Source organism: Rhinatrema bivittatum, chromosome 2 (genome assembly GCF_901001135.1).
Source record: "Rhinatrema bivittatum chromosome 2, aRhiBiv1.1, whole genome shotgun sequence".
In the NCBI taxonomy this organism is placed as follows: domain Eukaryota; kingdom Metazoa; phylum Chordata; class Amphibia; order Gymnophiona; family Rhinatrematidae; genus Rhinatrema; species Rhinatrema bivittatum.
Window position 1 is genome coordinate 690,037,636 of NC_042616.1, and position 17,651 is coordinate 690,055,286.

General features: G+C 44.2%; 2 protein-coding genes across 6 annotated transcripts in view; one reads left to right on the forward strand and one right to left on the reverse strand.

Moving 5' to 3' along the window:
- Nucleotides 1-17,651, forward strand: part of LOC115085496 (carbonic anhydrase 13-like) — a 62,067-nt gene that overhangs the window by 40,470 nt on the left and 3,946 nt on the right. For 2 of the 4 annotated variants that reach the window (XM_029591593.1, XM_029591595.1), the window contains one exon: nt 1,841-1,877. The exons of 1 other annotated variant lie outside the window; for it this stretch is intronic. In XM_029591593.1, the coding sequence (XP_029447453.1) occupies nt 1,841-1,877 (37 nt within the window). Of the gene's footprint in view, nt 1-1,840; nt 6,727-17,651 lie in introns of those variants that run through there. One more of the 4 variants, XM_029591594.1, reaches the window with a different exon arrangement.
- The window catches only part of LOC115085498 (carbonic anhydrase 1-like), a 61,732-nt gene continuing 60,850 nt past the window's right edge, over nt 16,770-17,651 (reverse strand). For both annotated transcript variants that reach the window (XM_029591599.1, XM_029591598.1), the window contains one exon: nt 16,770-17,566. In XM_029591599.1, the coding sequence (XP_029447459.1) occupies nt 17,447-17,566 (120 nt within the window). In that variant the 3' untranslated portion in view covers nt 16,770-17,446. The remainder of the gene's footprint in view (nt 17,567-17,651) is intronic.

Sequence of the window (17,651 nt, forward strand, 5' to 3'; positions counted from 1 at the left end):
ATCTGACTCCTGAACTTCTCCCCTCCAGTGCTTGGAAAAATAGAGTCCCCCGGGGGGGCAGGGTATCCTGTGGATGGGCAGGACACCCCTTTCCAACCGGCAAAGATACAAAATTACTGTCTCTGCACAGAGAGATAAACTCTCTCTTTCCCCCCAGGGTTTTGAAAACATCGGATGGGTGTCTTCAAGGATGTTCTTTGTTTCTGATATAGGTCTTTTATCTCTTCTGTTTTGATCCCTGATGGGAGGGATCCCCTGAAGCAGGCAACTCTGTATGCTTTAGTCAGGAAGGAAGGGCATCCAGAACTTCTAGATCTTGAAATCAAATCCTTTCTAAAAACTGAAGATAACACCGGAGTGTATCCTTGCAGCAGGTCACTGACAGCCTGGTCCTCATGGAGGGTATGGAGAGCAGGTCTTCCCTAACCTGCTCAGCTCAGACACAGGGTTCCCTGGGCCCAGGCTCCTACCACTTAAAATACAAATTCAAAAAAGGCACCCAGAGGGAAAATCGGATCCAGCCTGTAAGTGGACTGGAATGGAAAGCCCTCCGACCCTGGTCAGGACCACCAAGCAGGGCTTGCCTGCCTACTCTGACTGGGCCCGGAAAAAACAACTGAATCTAAGCTTCTAATTTCCTCCTGGGGACTGCCTCCTCAAGCTCTAGACAGAGCACAGCTAAATATCCTTACCAGGGGGACGGCCATTCCAGACCCCGTGAAAGGGAGAGGCTGAATCTGAATGGAAACCTCCCCCTTCATTCCATCCTACACTAATCCTGCTGACATCTGCGAATGCGGGACTTACAAGTAGCGTGGCGGTAGTGTCTACTACACAAAGGTTTGCAATCACTGTGAGGTTCACATTCAGAAGAATGTGTCCGGCATTTAAATATATCCTTCCGTCCGTTCCCCCCTCCTCACCCCATGCCTGGCTACGTTTTATCTGGATAAATTATTATCCAGCTAAAGCCGAGCTGGATAAAAGTGAGGCGTGCTGGGGTGGAGCAAAGCTCTTCAGATAACTTAGCCAATATTCAGCCACATCTGGCAGCCTCAGAGCAGTCCTAAAGTTATCCAGGTCGCATGTGGCCAGATATCTTGCTTCTTAACTGGCTTTATTAAAAATATACCCAATTAAGTGTTTGCAAAAGAAAACTTAAACAACATCCCCCAGTCCCCCACACCAGGAAACAGTTTAACAATGTGTGGGCGTGATGCCCCTCTCAGCCCACCAAATTAAAAGAAACAAAAAACAGGGAGTGATAGTGACCCAATCTTGAACCCCTCCTATCCCCTCCTCACCCACCCACCCACAAATTCCTTTCAACCATCCCCACCCCCCAGGCACCCCTTCTGATTCTCTGAAATCCCTATCGGGAGCACTGAAATCTCCTACCTTCTTCCAGCATTGGTCTGACAAGAATGTTGGAAGCATTCTTTGCAACCACTTAACTGAATATAGCTGGTTAAGTAGCAAGTTATCTGGCCACAAGCAGCTGGAAAATCTTCAGACCTAACTAGTTATATTCAAACATAACAAGTAAGATTTCAATGTATTCTGGCTAAAGGTTGCTGGATACCTTTAGGGAGAACATTTATCCTGCTAAATATGCTGAGCAAGATATCCAATTAATTTTAACCAGATAACTTCTCTGCTCACTGACTTACTGAATATTGGCTTCTGTATTTACAATGGGGCAAACAGCATGCACCATAGCAAATAGCATAGCAAATAGTATTGTGGTGGCAAAAAGGTGATATCTAGCTAGCATTTTTATTATTCAGTTGAACGCTGCATGACCGTTTTATACTGAATTTTATTCTCTTTTTATTGGCAGCTTGCCAAGTTCCGCAGTCTGCTTTCTTCTGCTAAGGGTGAGCCAGCCTGTTTCTTGCTGTCCAACTATCGCCCACCTCAACCTCTGAGAAATCGACTTGTGAGAGCCTCCTTCCATTGAACAAACCACCATCCCCTGCCCCAGCACCAGATTATGTGGGAAAAAATACAATTCTTTTCTCTTATGTGAAATTCTGAGGTTGCCTTGGTCATCATGTAATGGAATGTCCAGATTTTATTAGTTGTCTGCTGGTCCCTTTATCATTGATCAGTAGGTAGAAAGAGATATAACAGAAAATCAAAACATAGCAGAAGAAATAATGGCATAGTAAACCATGTGCCCCTAAGATCCATCAGTGTCATAAAAAGGAATTGTAGTCACTGTTAACATTACTGTTAGGCTCTGGGGTTTCTGTGACTTCCAGTTCCTAGTACTGCAGCAGCAGAGTCCTATGGACTGGATGTTCACTGACAGTTCCTTAAGTGCAGAAGTTAAAAGCCTGAGACAAAGCTGGTTGGGCCTTTGATTTGGTCCAAAGAAACTGATTGGTATAAGTTAAAATTGTTGGTGAACAGTCAGCCTATCACTACCCAATAAGCAAGTGGCTAGCAAGGACAGCTACAGGAGACAAATAGCTGTACGAATTAGTTTTTGCAGCAAAAACCAATCTAAGCAGAAAAACAGATTGCACGCATCTCACACCAGAATGGCCTTCCCAGCACCCACTTGTTAACAGATCTTTATTTGTATCTCTAAAATGTTGGTGTAAGGGGACTGAGTTTTACTCTACGGTGTTTTAAAAAAGAAAACAGCACAAGTAGGATCTCTCAATGCAAAGGATCATCAGTTGAGACCTTCTTTGTCAATCTTTTCTTGCTTCTGAGTAATTTGTGAATGTTTATATTTATAAACACTTATGTAACTGTGAGAACTATTATAAAACTAATACTATCTCAGTTTAGTAACAATATAGTATAACATATCACAGTTTTATTAATCAGCTTTCCTAATAGAGTGAGTCGGCTTAACCGATTGGTATTAGAACTGGTTTGTCTGCACAATATGATAAAGCATAGCAATTAATCAGAGGCTAAACTGGATTGCTTATCTATAACTTATTAATAGGCTATAGCTGAGCTTTGCTGAAGTGTGCCAATGAATATAATTATCTTCCTTTATGCCAAAGATTTTACTTCCTTTTAAAGACCAAATAGAGCCATTGTGGGCTCTTGATATTTATTAGTACAGCATGTATGTGTGGCCAAAGTGTTTACATATTGTGTAGTGGGTTATAGAGGTAACTTTTTTATACATAGCAAGTCAAGGGGGAATAAATATTGACAGAGTTTTTAAAATACAATTTTAATATACTATAATTGAGGTTCAATTTTTTTTAAAACATTTAACAAAGTGTTACTTTAAGTATTGTAAATACATCAGTCTTTGTTGGGCATACTAAAGCTTGATTTCATGTGAAGATGCCGCATAGCACTGTATAAAGAAACCAACCTGCTGTATCTCTTGCAAGCTAGTTCAGAGCTGAATTGTATTAGCCTGGCAAAAAGGTCTCACCTTGCTTTGTGTGCAGTCAAGAGGACTAGCACGACAGCTGCATTATTTTATTCAACGTGGAAGGTACCTGAAATCCAATCATAAATGTGTAAGGATAGTCTGATCAAAAGGCATTTATTTATTTAAAAATGTATTAACCATCTATCAACAGTTCTAGGCAGTTTCCAAGAAAACATCCACAATTACATAAAAACAATAATAAAAACATAAAACATCATCAACCTTTACACAAATTTAACAATGCAAACCCATTAAGCAATAATATTAAACCATAAAACAATAAAATGATCTCCTGCTTCCCACTAGGGTACAGTATCCACTCATAAAATTTACATTATCTGCCCTTCATAATAGTGCTTCATAATCATACTCACAGCCATTCTATTACGATCACATATTAAAGGCCTGCTGAAAAAAACAGCTTTTATCATCTTTCTGGACTTGAATAACCCAGTATAATCCTTTGCTAGGGTTGTGCTGGTTCCTCTAGGGCCATAAAAGTATTTATAAGTTGAGGCTGCTCTTGCCATCCTTTCCGAATCTCCCTGCGAGTGAGCTCTTTCTGTGGGGGGGAGAGGAAAACTTCTGTGACCCAGGTAATGGAGAGTCTCTTCTACGGTGTGTGTATCTTTCTGGTGTGGAGGTCTCCTCAAGGACGGAGAGGCTGGACTCAGACTGGGTATTCAAATCATATTTACTGATCATTTCCAAAAGGTCAAACACTGTCCCACAAACATTCAACAACTGAAACTGGACAGTTGAACTATTTACACGGCGTCTCTGCTGGGGAGCTGGTGTCCATCTCTCCAGTTCCTGGGAGGGAGTTTGCTACTGTCTGTTCATCTGGGCAACAGCCCAGTAGAGGGGGAATTCTATGGGGAAACCCCGCACCATGAAAAGATCCTACCTGAGTCCAAAGTTAAGTCTGATGCCCACAGCCTGCGTCCCGATCCCCTTGGGGAGGAGATCCGATTGGGATCAAGGCTCGATGGTATAACCCTGAAGGACCTCTCAGGGAGAGAGGCCCAACTGTTCCAGTTCAGCTTACAGCTCTCTATCTTCTTCACCAGGTTGTGCAGAGGGTGGGAGAAAAACCTCCACACCATCAAAAAGGGGAAAACCCCAAAGGTTTCTGTCCTGAAGGTCTCACGCTGGGTAGTGCTGTCACTGGTTGTACTTCCTCTAAGGGGTAGAGGGGGTTGCTCACAGGTCCCCAGCCCCTGCTCTCAGGATTACAGGGGGTTGCTCTTTTCCCAAGGCACAAGATGTTCTCCAGAATAAGAAAACTTATCAAAAGCTGCAAAAATTTCACTTTTACCATCTTTGTGGACCCTTTCAGGCAGGGAGTGTACTGAGAAGGGATCTCCTCGAAACGCAAGAAAATAATACCAAGCTGGGTTAGTGGACCCAGCTCAGCAAGGAGAAAACAAAAAAGTGCTCCTTACTCCTTAGCCTCTAACTCAAAATGACCACATACTATACTTCTCTAACTCCGCCTTATGCCCCTGCGATAGCCAATCGCAGTCAGCTCAATGGAGAGACTGAAGGAGAATGGAAAATCCCATGCTCTTACTAATCCAGATGGCAATGGACCTAGGGCCATCTAGTGACAAACTGAAGGGTTGGTCACACCAGTTTCAGCTTTCAAACACCCAGGCAGTGCATTCCAGAGTGTTGCTCCCTGCACAGAAAAAAATTGTTCTCTTGACCCGTCTCAGCGAATAACCTGTATACTGTTTGCTGTTTATTTCTACATGCTTAGGGCTGGATTCATCATTCTTCACAGAATGATGAATCCCGCAAAAAGGGGAGCAGGGGGGGGCGGGCCTGCGAAAGGCCGCTGCCGTTCGCACGATGACGGTGTGATTTCGCCGGCCGCAGCCTTTCATGCAAGTAGCGCCACCATTAAAGGTGGTGCTATTCGCCGCGCTACTGCCAGCAAGATTGTTCCTAACAGTATCACTGGCAGGGGTACCGCAGCTGACTCCTCCCCCTCCCCACCCTGACTCCTCCCCTCCAGCTAATTAACATCCTAATGCACGCAATAAACCTTTAGTAAATAACCCCCTTAGTGAGCTTTGTATTTCATTTGAAACATTCTTTAGCTGAAAATCCAGAGTAGCTGCATGAAAACAATGAGAAATGAGTTTGCTCTAGGTAGTCATGCTAACATTGACATACTGGTCCTTAGGTGGGACTTGTGTGCATGAACCCAGAAGAAATCATAATTTCCAAAGCATTTTTGTGGCATTAATATTAGTTTGATTATGTTGGAATGAATGGCTTTAGTTAGACAATTCTTTATAAGTTAGAATATATTTGTGCATTGGCTCATCACTTGTTTATTTTGGCCAGGCCAATTATCTTCCTCCCAAAAATCATAAATAAAAAATTTGTGTTAATACAGTGGGATAGTCCACAATGGTTGCTCTTGTTGCGTTTTGTAGTGTGTTATAAGTTGTTCCAACTGTTTTTCAGACAGTAGAACAAAGATGCAAATGATATCACTCATGCCTGATTTGTGGCAGATGTTTTTGAGCCTGAAAATATAATGCAAACACATCCATTTGATTGTGTCACCTACCAAATGAAATACACCATGCTATTCTGCCAGCTACAGTTAATCAAACAATGACCAAAGATGACTTTTTAGCGTGTTTTATGATTTAAAGAAAACATGCTTATGTTTTGGGCTTTTCCAACTGATGATCCATCTATTTGTGACACTGACATCACAGACCCATAGTAGCAGCAAGAAGGCAGACAAATCCAGACCATAAGTTATAGTTGAGGAGCACCCAGCAGCCAGAGCAGCAGGGCTGGTGAATGTCCTAGGCCTCACCAGTCAAAGAAGAAGAGCTGTTGACTGTCAAGATAGGAACTAAGGCAGGAAAGTAGGGAGGGAGGGAAAAAGGAGGAATAAGTGGAAGAAGCGAGAGGGGAAGTGGAGGTGGAGGGAAAGGGAGGAGGGATAGGAAAAGGAGGGAGAAGGAGGAGAGGAGAGAAAGAAGGAGAAAGGGGGCGGGAACATGGAAGAGGTAATTTGGGTGAAGAGGGTAGACAACCATACCTGATTACTTTCCAGAGACTCATGGAATTTGCATACATTTCCAAGTCTCTGGTGGAAATGCTGTAAAGCACTGGGCAGAGGCTTCTAGCTGTTTATTGCTTTCGCTGTTTTCCATTCAGGCAATGTGCAGGAGGGGAGGAGCTAGACTAGGGTTGCTTCATGGTTCCATGTCGTAAGGAATAGAATAATCCAGTTCTGGTTTAACCCTATTGCATGCAGGGACTTGCAGTTCTGATTGGCTTAGATAAATCAATGGGACAATCAGAACTAAATGTCCCTGTATGCAATAGGGTTAAATCAGGATTGGATTAGCCTGCTCTTTATGACATGGAGCCAGGTGGCAATCCTAGGCTAGATAAGGGAGCAGAGCAGTTGATTTCTGCTCAACATTGTCTACTCCAGCCTTATTCCCTTCCCTCCTGTCCCCTTTTCTACTCCATCTTCCTTCTTCTTTTTCCTGTCCTCACAGGAAGGGAGGCGATGAGGCTGGAGCAGACATTGCAAGCAGCATGTGGGGAGAACTAGAAGGGCTGGAGGAGGAAGCAGAGAAATTGTATTTTCTCATGTGTCTACAATAGGTGAGGGGCTGGAGCAGGCACAGCTCAGCCAGTATCTCTCTGTGATCTCGGGACTCTGGATTCAGCTGAGGGCAGAACGGTGGAAGAGGAAGGAGACACTGAGCATAAAACAGGGAATTGTGAATGATTCAGAGGTAAATGGAGGGAGAGGAGTGCTTGTATCATCCCTGGAAGTAGGGAAAGGGAGACAGAGAAAGAGAGAGTGTATGTATTTGGGTGATGGGGAATGAGGGTAGGAGAAGAAAGAAAGTTGATACGCATTTCCCATCTCCCACCCTGCCTGTTAAGCAACAACAATCTCATGGAGAACACAACTCAAAAAGTTCCCAGGCATGGAGACAACATGGGGGAAGTAGAGAGGGTGTGAAAGAGTATGAGGGTGGGAGGAGAAAGTATGGAGGAATGAAGTGGACAAAGTGTGAGAGAACACAAGGCGGGGAAGCATGCCCCATATACACATCCCTATTCCCACTCACACCTTCACCCATACTCACACTCAGCTCCCCAACCACACAGAGAAACCCATACACCTCCTTCCCATCTTCCTGGAGCAAATGCAAAGTATTCCCATGAACATGGAGCAGCTGTAAGATATTCTTTATGTAGGTCGTGGAGTCTTAAAACATGCTCTTTTAAGATGCTATGCAGTTCTAGACTTGCTATTTTAATTCATTTTTATTTTTTGCTAAAAGATACGTGTTACCATGTCCTTTTAAAGCATATTCAATTCATTTTCTGCAATAGATAGTAAAGCTTTGAAATATCACTGGTACTTATATTTTCCTCTGCCAGTTTTAACCATGAATTCAGTGAATAGTGATTTTGTATTTATACCTGATCACCCGTTGCTTTATTTCTTCAATATTTTGGATCCAAACAAGAAGTCATGTCATAGTCAGTAAAGCTTCGAGTTTCCGTCTGAAATGCAGCTGAGGGAACTGGAAGGAACTGGAAGCCCCTCTCGTCTCTCTCTCTCCTATCTATCACCTAGAGTACTGACTTTAAGACTAAAAATCTCCGTGCTACTCTTCTGCAGTATGGGGGGCGGGGGTCACTTCTGTGTAAGCAGCCACCTGGCCTTTCCTTTCAGGACCCAAATGCATCATCTCTGTGACTTGTCTGAGTTTCACCGTCCTACCAAATGGGCAGACTTGAACCTGAGCGCTGGTCATGCAATACAAACGTGTGATCCCTGCTGGTAGACTTTTACATATTCTAGTTTCTTAAAGTATCTGGAGACAAAATTCCATCTGGTATGGAGGGTTTTCTAGATGGCTCACGTTTGCAATGCTGACTTCAGGGAAGCCAGGGACAGCGGCAGAATAAAATGATAGCAAGTTTCTATTAAATCCCTCCCTTACAAATACTATAAGGATAGCGTTATAACTATAAATTCTTAAATAGAAATACAGAACATAGAGCCATCAGACAGAGAGCAGGACAACTTGTGAATTATTACACAGATTTAAAAATACAGGGGGTCGGAGAAATGTTCAAAGTGATTCTTTATGAATAAACAGGTGTTTCCCCGCCGAGAAAGTCCTATTAAAATTGTACCACCCAATCACAAGTTAAGGATAGTATTTCTTGTAAGAGGAGAAAGTGAAGCTATGTATTCTTGCCAAACTTCTATGATGGTGGTGTTTCATTTATAGATTCGTCCAAATTCTTTGTATTCCTTTGTAATCCAAACAGGCGAATGTATACATTTATCTGTCATGGTAATGTGTGTATATCACTTCATGGTTTCTTTAATGGAAAATCAATAAACATGTTTGATACAAAAAAAATAAAATTGTCCCACCCTCTTGTGGTGAAAAGGGGTGAACTGGTCTTGGGGATAGGGGAGGGGAGGAACTGGGGCCAGCTTGGCAAGTTATGGATGGGGAGTCTATTTTTAAGTCCTGTGTATTTCCTGGCAAGGAGTTTCTACCTGTGCATACAGTAAGTACCACAGCCCCTGCCGGGCCACCGGTTTTCAAAGACAAACTCCATGGGATTGATTTTTATTTTTAGGGTGAAGCTGCTGATCTGTTACTGGCTCATGTTCCTTGAGGGGGAGTTACATCCAGATGAGATGAGACAGAGAGGGAATTTTTAGCCCCAGCCTGCCTGCTGAGGCCACGTTCTGACTCAGACCTCCGGGTTCTTTTCCTGACAGGGTGGAATGGAAAAAAAATCTTTCAAGACCCTTAGGGTTTCATGGAGATCTTCTGCAGTAGGCCACTAAAAAGAAACACACAGGCACATGGTGACTGTTCTTCAAAATTAAATCCTTTCACTTAAAACCTGATTACAGGTGTAAAATCACAGGTGGCACACTAATGAATGGTGCACAGAAGAACATAAGAACATGCCATACTGGGTCAGACCAAGGGTCCACCAAGCCCATCATCCTGTTTCCAACAGTGGCAAATCCAGGTTACAAGTTCCTGGCAAGTAACCAAACATCAAATACATTCCAAGCTACTATTTCTTATTGATTAATAGCAGTTTATGGATTTTTCCTCTAGGAACTTATCCAAACCTTTTTTTAAACCCAGTTACACTAACTGCCATAACCACATCCTCTGGCAATGAATTCCAGAGCTTAACTATGCGCTGAGTGAAAAAGAATTTACTTTGAATTATTTTAAATGAGCTACTTGCTAACCTAGTAGGGATGTGAATCGTGTCCTCGATCGTCTTAACGATCGATTTCGGCTGGGAGGGGGAGGGAATCGTATTGTTGCCGTTTGGGGGGGTAAAATATCGTGAAAAATCGTGAAAAATCTAAAAATCTAAAAATCGCAAAACCGGCACATTAAAACCCCCTAAAACCCACCCCCGACCCTTTAAATTAAATCCCCCACCCTCCCGAACCCCCCCCAAATGAGTTAAATAACCTGCGGGTCCAGCGGCGGTCCGGAACGGCAGCGGTCCGGAACGGGCTCCTGCTCCTGAATCTTGTTGTCTTCAGCCGGCGCCATTTTCCAAAATGGCGCCGAAAAATGGCGGCGGCCATAGACGAACACGATTGGACGGCAGGAGGTCCTTCTGGACCCCCGCTGGACTTTTGGCAAGTCTCGTGGGGGTCAGGAGGCCCCCCACAAGCTGGCCAAAAGTTCCTGGAGGTCCAGCGGGGGTCAGGGAGCGATTTCCCGCCGCGAATCGTTTTCGTACGGAAAATGGCGCCTGCAGGAGGTCGTTCAGCGAGGGTTCCGGCGCCTCGCTGAACGACCTCCTGCAGTCGATCTCCTGCCGGCGCCATTTTCCGTACGAAAACGATTCGCGGCGGGAAATCGCTCCCTGACCCCCGCTGGACCTCCAGGAACTTTTGGCCAGCTTGTGGGGGGCCTCCTGACCCCCACGAGACTTGCCAAAAGTCCAGCGGGGGTCCGGAAGGACCTCCTGCCGTCCAATCGTGTTCGTCTATGGCTGCCGCCATTTTTCGGCGCCATTTTGGAAAATGGCGCCGGCTGAAGACAACAAGATTCAGGAGCAGGAGCCCGTTCCGGACCGCTGCCGTTCCGGACCGCCGCTGGACCCGCAGGTTATTTAACTCATTTGGGGGGGGGGTTCGGGAGGGTGGGGGATTTAATTTAAAGGGTCGGGGGTGGGTTTTAGGGGGTTTTAGTGTGCCGGCTCACGATTCTAACGATTTATAACGATAAATCGTTAGAATCTCTATTGTATTGTGTTCCATAACGGTTTAAGACGATATTAAAATTATCGGACGATAATTTTAATCGTCCTAAAACGATTCACATCCCTATAACCTAGTCCTTCTATTATCCGAGAGGGTAAATAACTGATTTATATTAACCTATTCAAGTCTTTTCATGATTTTGTAGATACAAAGGCATTATGATATCCACCTTTTTATTCGCCATTCCCTTCCTAATAATTCTTAACATTCCGTTTGCTTTTTTGACTGCCACAGCACATTGAGTGGTCAAAAAAATAAACAGAATGTTAGGAATTATTAGGAACGGAATGTCAAATAAAATGGTGAATGTCATAATGCCTTTGTATCGCTCCATGGTAAGACGGCACTTTCAATAATCTGTGCAATTCTGATCGCAGCATCTAAAAAAAGATAGCAGATGATGTCAAAGTATTATTCAATATGACGCCTAGATCTCTTTCCTGGGTGGTAGCTCCTAATATGGAACCTAACATCGTGTAACTATAGCATGGATTATTTTTCCCTACATGCATCGCCTTGCACTTATCACATTAAATTTCATCTGCCATTTGGATGCCCAATTTTCCAGTCTCACAAATTCCTCCTACAATTTATCACAATCTGCTTGTGATTTAACTGCTCTGAATAATTTTGTATCATCTGCAAATTTGATTACCTCACCTGTATTCCTTTCCAGATCATTTATAAATATATTGAAAAGCACAAGGTCCCAGTACAGATCCCTGAGGCACTCCACTGCCCACCCCCCTCCATTGAGAAAATTGTCCATTTAATTCTACTCTCTGTTTCCTGTCTTTTAACCAGTTTGTAATCCACGAAAGGACATCGCCACCTATCCCATAACTTTTTTCTTTTCCTAGAAGTAGCTCATGAGGAACTTTGTCAAATGCCTTCTGAAAATCCAAATACACTACATCTACCAGTTCACCTTTATTTACATGTTTATTAACCCCTTAAAAAAAGTGAAGCAGATTTGTGAGGCAAGACTTGCCTTGGGTAAAGCCATGCTGACTTTATTTCATTAAACCATGTCTTTCTACATGTTCTGTGATTTTGAACTTTAGCACACTTTCCACTATTTTTCCTGGCACTGAAGTCAGGCTAATTGGTCTGTGGTTTCCCGGATCGCCCCTGGAGCCCTTTTTAAATATTGGAGTTACATTCGCCACATTCCAGGTACAATAGATGATTTTAATGATAGGTTACAAATTTTTACTAATAGATCTGAAATTTCATTTTTTAGTTCCTTCAGAATTCTGGGGTGTATACCATCTGGTCCAGGTGATTTTAGTTTATCAATCAGGCCTACCATGTCTTCTAAGTTTACCGTGATTTGGTTCAGTCCATCTGAATCATTATCCATGAAAAACTTCTCCAGAATGGGTATCTCCACATTATCCTCTTCAGTAAACACTGAAGCAAAGAAATTGTTTAATCTTTTCACGATGGCCTTATCTTCTCTAAGTGCCTCTTTAATCCCTCAATCATCTAACAGTCCAACTGACTCCCTCGCAGGCTTTCTGCTTTGGATATATTTTTAAAAGTTTTTACTGTGAGACGAAAATAGGATCAAGCATAAGCGTTGGCAAGTTTTTACTGTGAGACGAAATTAGGATCAAGCATAAGCATTGGCAAGTTAAATGTAAGACATTGATAAGATAGGCTAAGAGAGAATTTGAAAAGAAGTTGCCCATAGAGGACAATTGCGGGGAATCCATATTGATGCTGGTTGTGATGGCTTCTATTAGTGGTGACAGGTTAAGTTCGAGTAAGCCTGGTGGGGCGTAGAACAAGAGAATTTGTAAGTTTTTTGATTTGAAAAACTATGGAATGAGGCAGTAAAATGGGAACTCTGTCATTGAAACCTTTAACTGTCTACCTGTACCTTTAGGCTGTGCCTTTAAGCTTCAGAGCTATTTAATATATACAACATTTCTAGAGCTGTAGCTCTCCAAGCTTGAAGATCAGCTGGGGTGGCATCACACTTGTGGCACTAGCTCATCCATAAGTGAGCACTAGGATTGGGTCCACAGGGGATAGTCGGCAAGCCACATTTCGCTAGCTAAGCCAAACTATGAACTCTGTGTGGGCAGTCATTCACCAACTCACCTGCCACACATGCCTCTTTTAGTGTCACTATGAGGCAAAACACATTATGGCAGCCACATGTATTTTATGTCATCTTTACTTTCACAGTTGGTTTTCTAGTATACTGTACGGATCCATTGTCAAGACGAATCCAGAGTAGGCATAAGTGTTTTCTGTTACACAGTGACCCAGACAGAGAAGCAGTGAGAGAAAGAAAGATGATAGTGAGGAGAGCAGTAGCTAACAGTCTATTGGCCTCCCTTCCCTGGAATGAGATGTGGAAGGTGAGGCCTATCAGGCAAAGTAGCATTGTATAAGGTTTTGGTGAAGCTGGCTGCCACTCAACATGGTGTCCTCAACTCGTGCAGGGACAGATGGGGGATCCAGGGGAGAGATTCAAATGTAGCTCCATGGCATAGAGCGAGATTATGGAAGACACAGCAGAGCAGCACTATATCTCCAATTTTGGGTGGGGCATACATTAAAGCTCCACCAGTCTTGTCCAAACACGAAAATCGACTTTTGAGAACTGAAGGTGCATTTGATGACACTACGAGTAGCACATAAGGCCTCGTTGTCCTAGTCTCTGTCGGTGTGTTAGGAATGGCAATGGGGGTGAGAAGCCAAGTCCTGCAACTGTACCCAGAATCTCCTGCGGCAAAGACAGATTAAGCCATGAATCATAGCATAGTCATGTGCAGATCTGGCTTCAAAACCACAGCATCCTATAAGACTGTATAAGGTAGCCTGTCCACCACGTCAAGAATGCACATTTGAGCATCACAGACCACTTGCATGCTGATGGAGTGGAAGAGCTTTCTGTTGTGGTACATCTCTTCCCTGTCACGGAGTGGAAGGATGGCCATGTGAGTGCAGTCGATAGTTCCTAGAACATTGGAAAATTTTGCGAAGGCATAAAAGCTTCTTTTCAAGTCCATCAAGTCCTGCCTGTCCCAAGGAAATGCTATGTAGCGATTAATGCAGTCAGAGACTGCTGTGATGACCTGGTCCAGACAACGTGAAAAAGTGGTTTTGAACATTCCCCCCATGACCTCTACTGTCATTTGGAAGGAGCCAGTTGCCATGAAATGCAGGGTGGCCAAAAGTTTGGTGAGGCCCAGCACTGTGTGGTACCTTTTGGTAACTGGATCCAAATCCCTTCGTATTTCTTCATATAATTCCAGGATAACCTGAGAACTGAGGCAATACCTGCAAATCACATAGTCCTCTGGCATGCCCAGTAAGGATGTTTGTGGAGGAAAGATGCTCTCCTGGTATCTCCTCCAGGCATTGCCCTGGGTCCCGACCCTGCAGGGTTCACTTGTTGTTGTCTGTTGTCTGTGGCATACCTCCCAAAACATCCAGTATCCCCCTACAAATATACTTGTCACAAACATTATAGCTTTAGAAGCTAGACCAGGTAAGAACAGATATTTTTCTTGGGGCAGGAAGGCCTGGTATGTGTGTCCATTATAAATCTTCTTTTTATCATGCGCAATAATCGCTGCAATAATACCCGTAATATCGGGGCACGGGAGTACAATAAATAGTTTTTTCACCGTACCGCAAAGAAAAAAGGTGTAGTTTATTCCAGCGTTAAATCCTGTGATCGTGCGCATTATTCTATCACTCGCTGTGCTAGCAGACCCTCATTTCCATGACCCAATTAGACAGATAACTTATCCGGCTGTCTAAATATTATTACTTAGCGGCCGCTACTTAGCTGATTAAGTCCTACTTATCCGGCTAAGTAGCTTTTGAATATCAACCTCCAAAAGTTTTTTTTTATAAGTATCTTGGGGGCTAAGGGATGGTGGAAAAAGGTTTCTGTTTTTTATTTACAACTGGTTATATTCTGAATATAGCTAATTAAGCATAAATTTACCTCAAGTAAAAATGAATGTCACAAATATGCAAAAAAATAAATATGTAAATCGAAAACATATCTCAAACACTATACCAAAACCAACATCTGAATCAAAATGTGATATCATACATTAGCATTAATGACCTCATAATAGGTACTTCCAGCCACTTGGCATTCAGTTGCCTTAGGTTTAATCATAGGTCAAACATGCTGAATTAAATCCGAGATTTTCATTTTTTGTTTTTTCTACTTGTGCAAATAAAAGTTATCTATATGCCTCCTTAAGTTTAAAGTTATCCAGGTCCACATACCTGGATAACTTTATGTATGTACACTTAGGGGTAGATTTTACAAAAGTACGCGGGATTTTATAAGATACGCGCGTAGCCGCGCGTATCTTATAAAATCCAGGGTCAGCGCGCGCAAGGGGGTGCACATTTGTGCACCTTGTGCGCGCCGAGCCCTGCGCGCACTGCCCGTTCCCTCCGAGGCCGCTCCGAAATCGGTGCGGCCTTGGAGGGAACTTTCCATTCCCCCCCCCCCCCACACCTTCCCCTCTCTTCCCCTACCTAACCCACCCCCCCGGCCCTATCTAAAGCCCCTCCCTACCTTTATCTTCAAAGTTAGTACTGCCTCCGGGCAGTAGTAACTTACACGTGCCGGCACGGCAGGCCCCGACACAGGCCGCTGTGTCGGGGCACTTGGCCATGCCCCCGAAACGCCCCCAAGCCGGAAACACGCCCCCGGACACGCCCCGGACACGCCGCGTCACTCCCGACACGCCCCCGACATGTCCCCCCAGGCAAGCCCCGGGACTTACGCGCATCCCAGGGCTTGCATGAGCTGCCTAGCCTATGCAAAATAGGCTCGGCACGCGCAGGGGGGTTTTAAAAGTGTTACGCCCATACCTTATGCGTGTAACCCTTTTAAAATCCGGCCCTTAGTGGGAGGGCTAAGTAATTCAACTAAAGTTAGATATCTTTAACTGAGTATATTCAGCGGGAGACTTGTCCCGCTGAATATTCAGCTGAAGTTAGTGTAAATTTACCCAGACACCTATGCTGCCTTGTTTGCCTATTGAATATGAACCTCCCTATGCATAAAACCAAAGGGCTTAAATTTAGGCCAGTTGTTGCTTCACTTAGGTTTGGCCCCCTAAGTTAGGCACTCAGTGCTGGACATCAGTGCTGGGGGACTACCTTCATTCTCCCCATCTGGCTCTGCCTCTAGCTCCACCTGCTTTTTAAGGTGCCTAGAATTAGGCACTCAGGGGCGGATTTTCAAAGGCCCGCGCGCGCCGGCGTGCCTATTTTGCATAGGCCGCCGGGGCGCGTAAAGCCCCGGGACGCGCGTAAGTCCCGGGGCTTTTGTAAGGGGGCCTGTCGGGGGCGGGGCCTACTGATGCGACGTTTCGGGGGCAGGCCGTGGCGTTTCGGGGGCGGGCCCGGGGGCATGGCGCCAGCCCGGGGGCGTGGTCGAGGCCTCCGGACCAGCCCCCGGGACCGGAGGACGGAGCGGGGCTACTGGCCGATGCGCGCAAAGTTACGCCTGCTTCCAGCAGGCGTAACTTTGCCGACAAAGATAAGGGGGGGGGGGTTAGATAGGGCCGGGGGGGTGGGTTAGGTAGGGGAAGGGAGGGGAAGGTGCGGGGAGGGCAAAAGAAAGTTCCCTCCGAGGCCGCTCTGAAATCGGAGCGGCCTCGGAGGGAACGGAGGCAGGCTGCGCAGCTCGGCGCGCGCAGGCTGCCGATTTTGCGCAGCCTTGCACGCACCGACCCCAGATTTTATAAGATACGCGCGGCTACGCGCGTATCTTATAAAATCAGGCGTACTTTTGTTTGCGCCTGCTGTGCGAACAAAAGTACGCGCTCGCACAACTTTTTAAAATCTGCCCCTCAGTGAGGGGAGAATTTTTAAATAGGTAAATCTAGGCACCAATGTTAAAATTAAGCGCCTAGCTCTTTTGAATTGCATCCTCAGAGTGTTTACTTTTACGGTGAACTCACTTGCTAAGCACATGGAGGAGTAGGGTTACAGAAATAAAACAAATCACTCCACAGGCAAATACATACAGCAGTGATATTTCAACTTTTATTATCCTAATCTAGATTTATCATCTGAAAAAAGCATTTCCTTACAAAATAATTTCTAAACACAGCATCTCATGTAAGCCTGGCATTTTGTTTTAGCTCCACAATGCCTTTCTGAGTGTATTTATTTAGTTGGTCTTATAGCCTGCACAGTCATGTCTAGAGGGCAGCAACAGAAAGAAAGCATCACATAAAATGCAAAATGTCAATACAATAAAAAGAAATGTCAAGCACAAACAAATCAACAATATGTTCTATGTTATGCACTCTCCTCTGACAGCTTTTTTCAGGCATTCTAAAAACCCGGCAAAATAATTCACTTCACTTTTTCTCTGGATTGTAATATGCAGAAATGTTAAATGGCAGAGCAGCTCTCGGACCTCAGAGAATCAAGCACCACTCTTCCTGGAGAGGTTGTTGTGTAGGCAAAACTCTTTGGAAACAGAACCCTCTGTGCTGTGCACCTATGGATAACATTCATATTATGGGAATGTTTTGTGGAGGAGAGTAGGGATATATCTCATGAAATCTCTTTTTTTACGCAATCTTACAAAAAGACAAAAATCCTCTTCTATAAATTGGTAACTGGTTGCATAAACAGTTTATATTGTTTCAGCTTCCAGGCATTTCCTTCCATTCTTCATTTTTTCACTTTTAATGGAATGATGCTTTCACTTCTCTACCCTTTAAAAGCTGTGGTGGGCGATGGTTAGTCAGGATTGGACAGGCCTTTTCTCTTTCAGCAGAGCACAGGAGGCTACGGAATTTAGCCAGCTATAAAAAGAATACAAAAAAGGCTTACATTATGTTATTTAGTGGTAGAAGAAAGCTCTTTGACTGGCTATATTGTATATTTAGA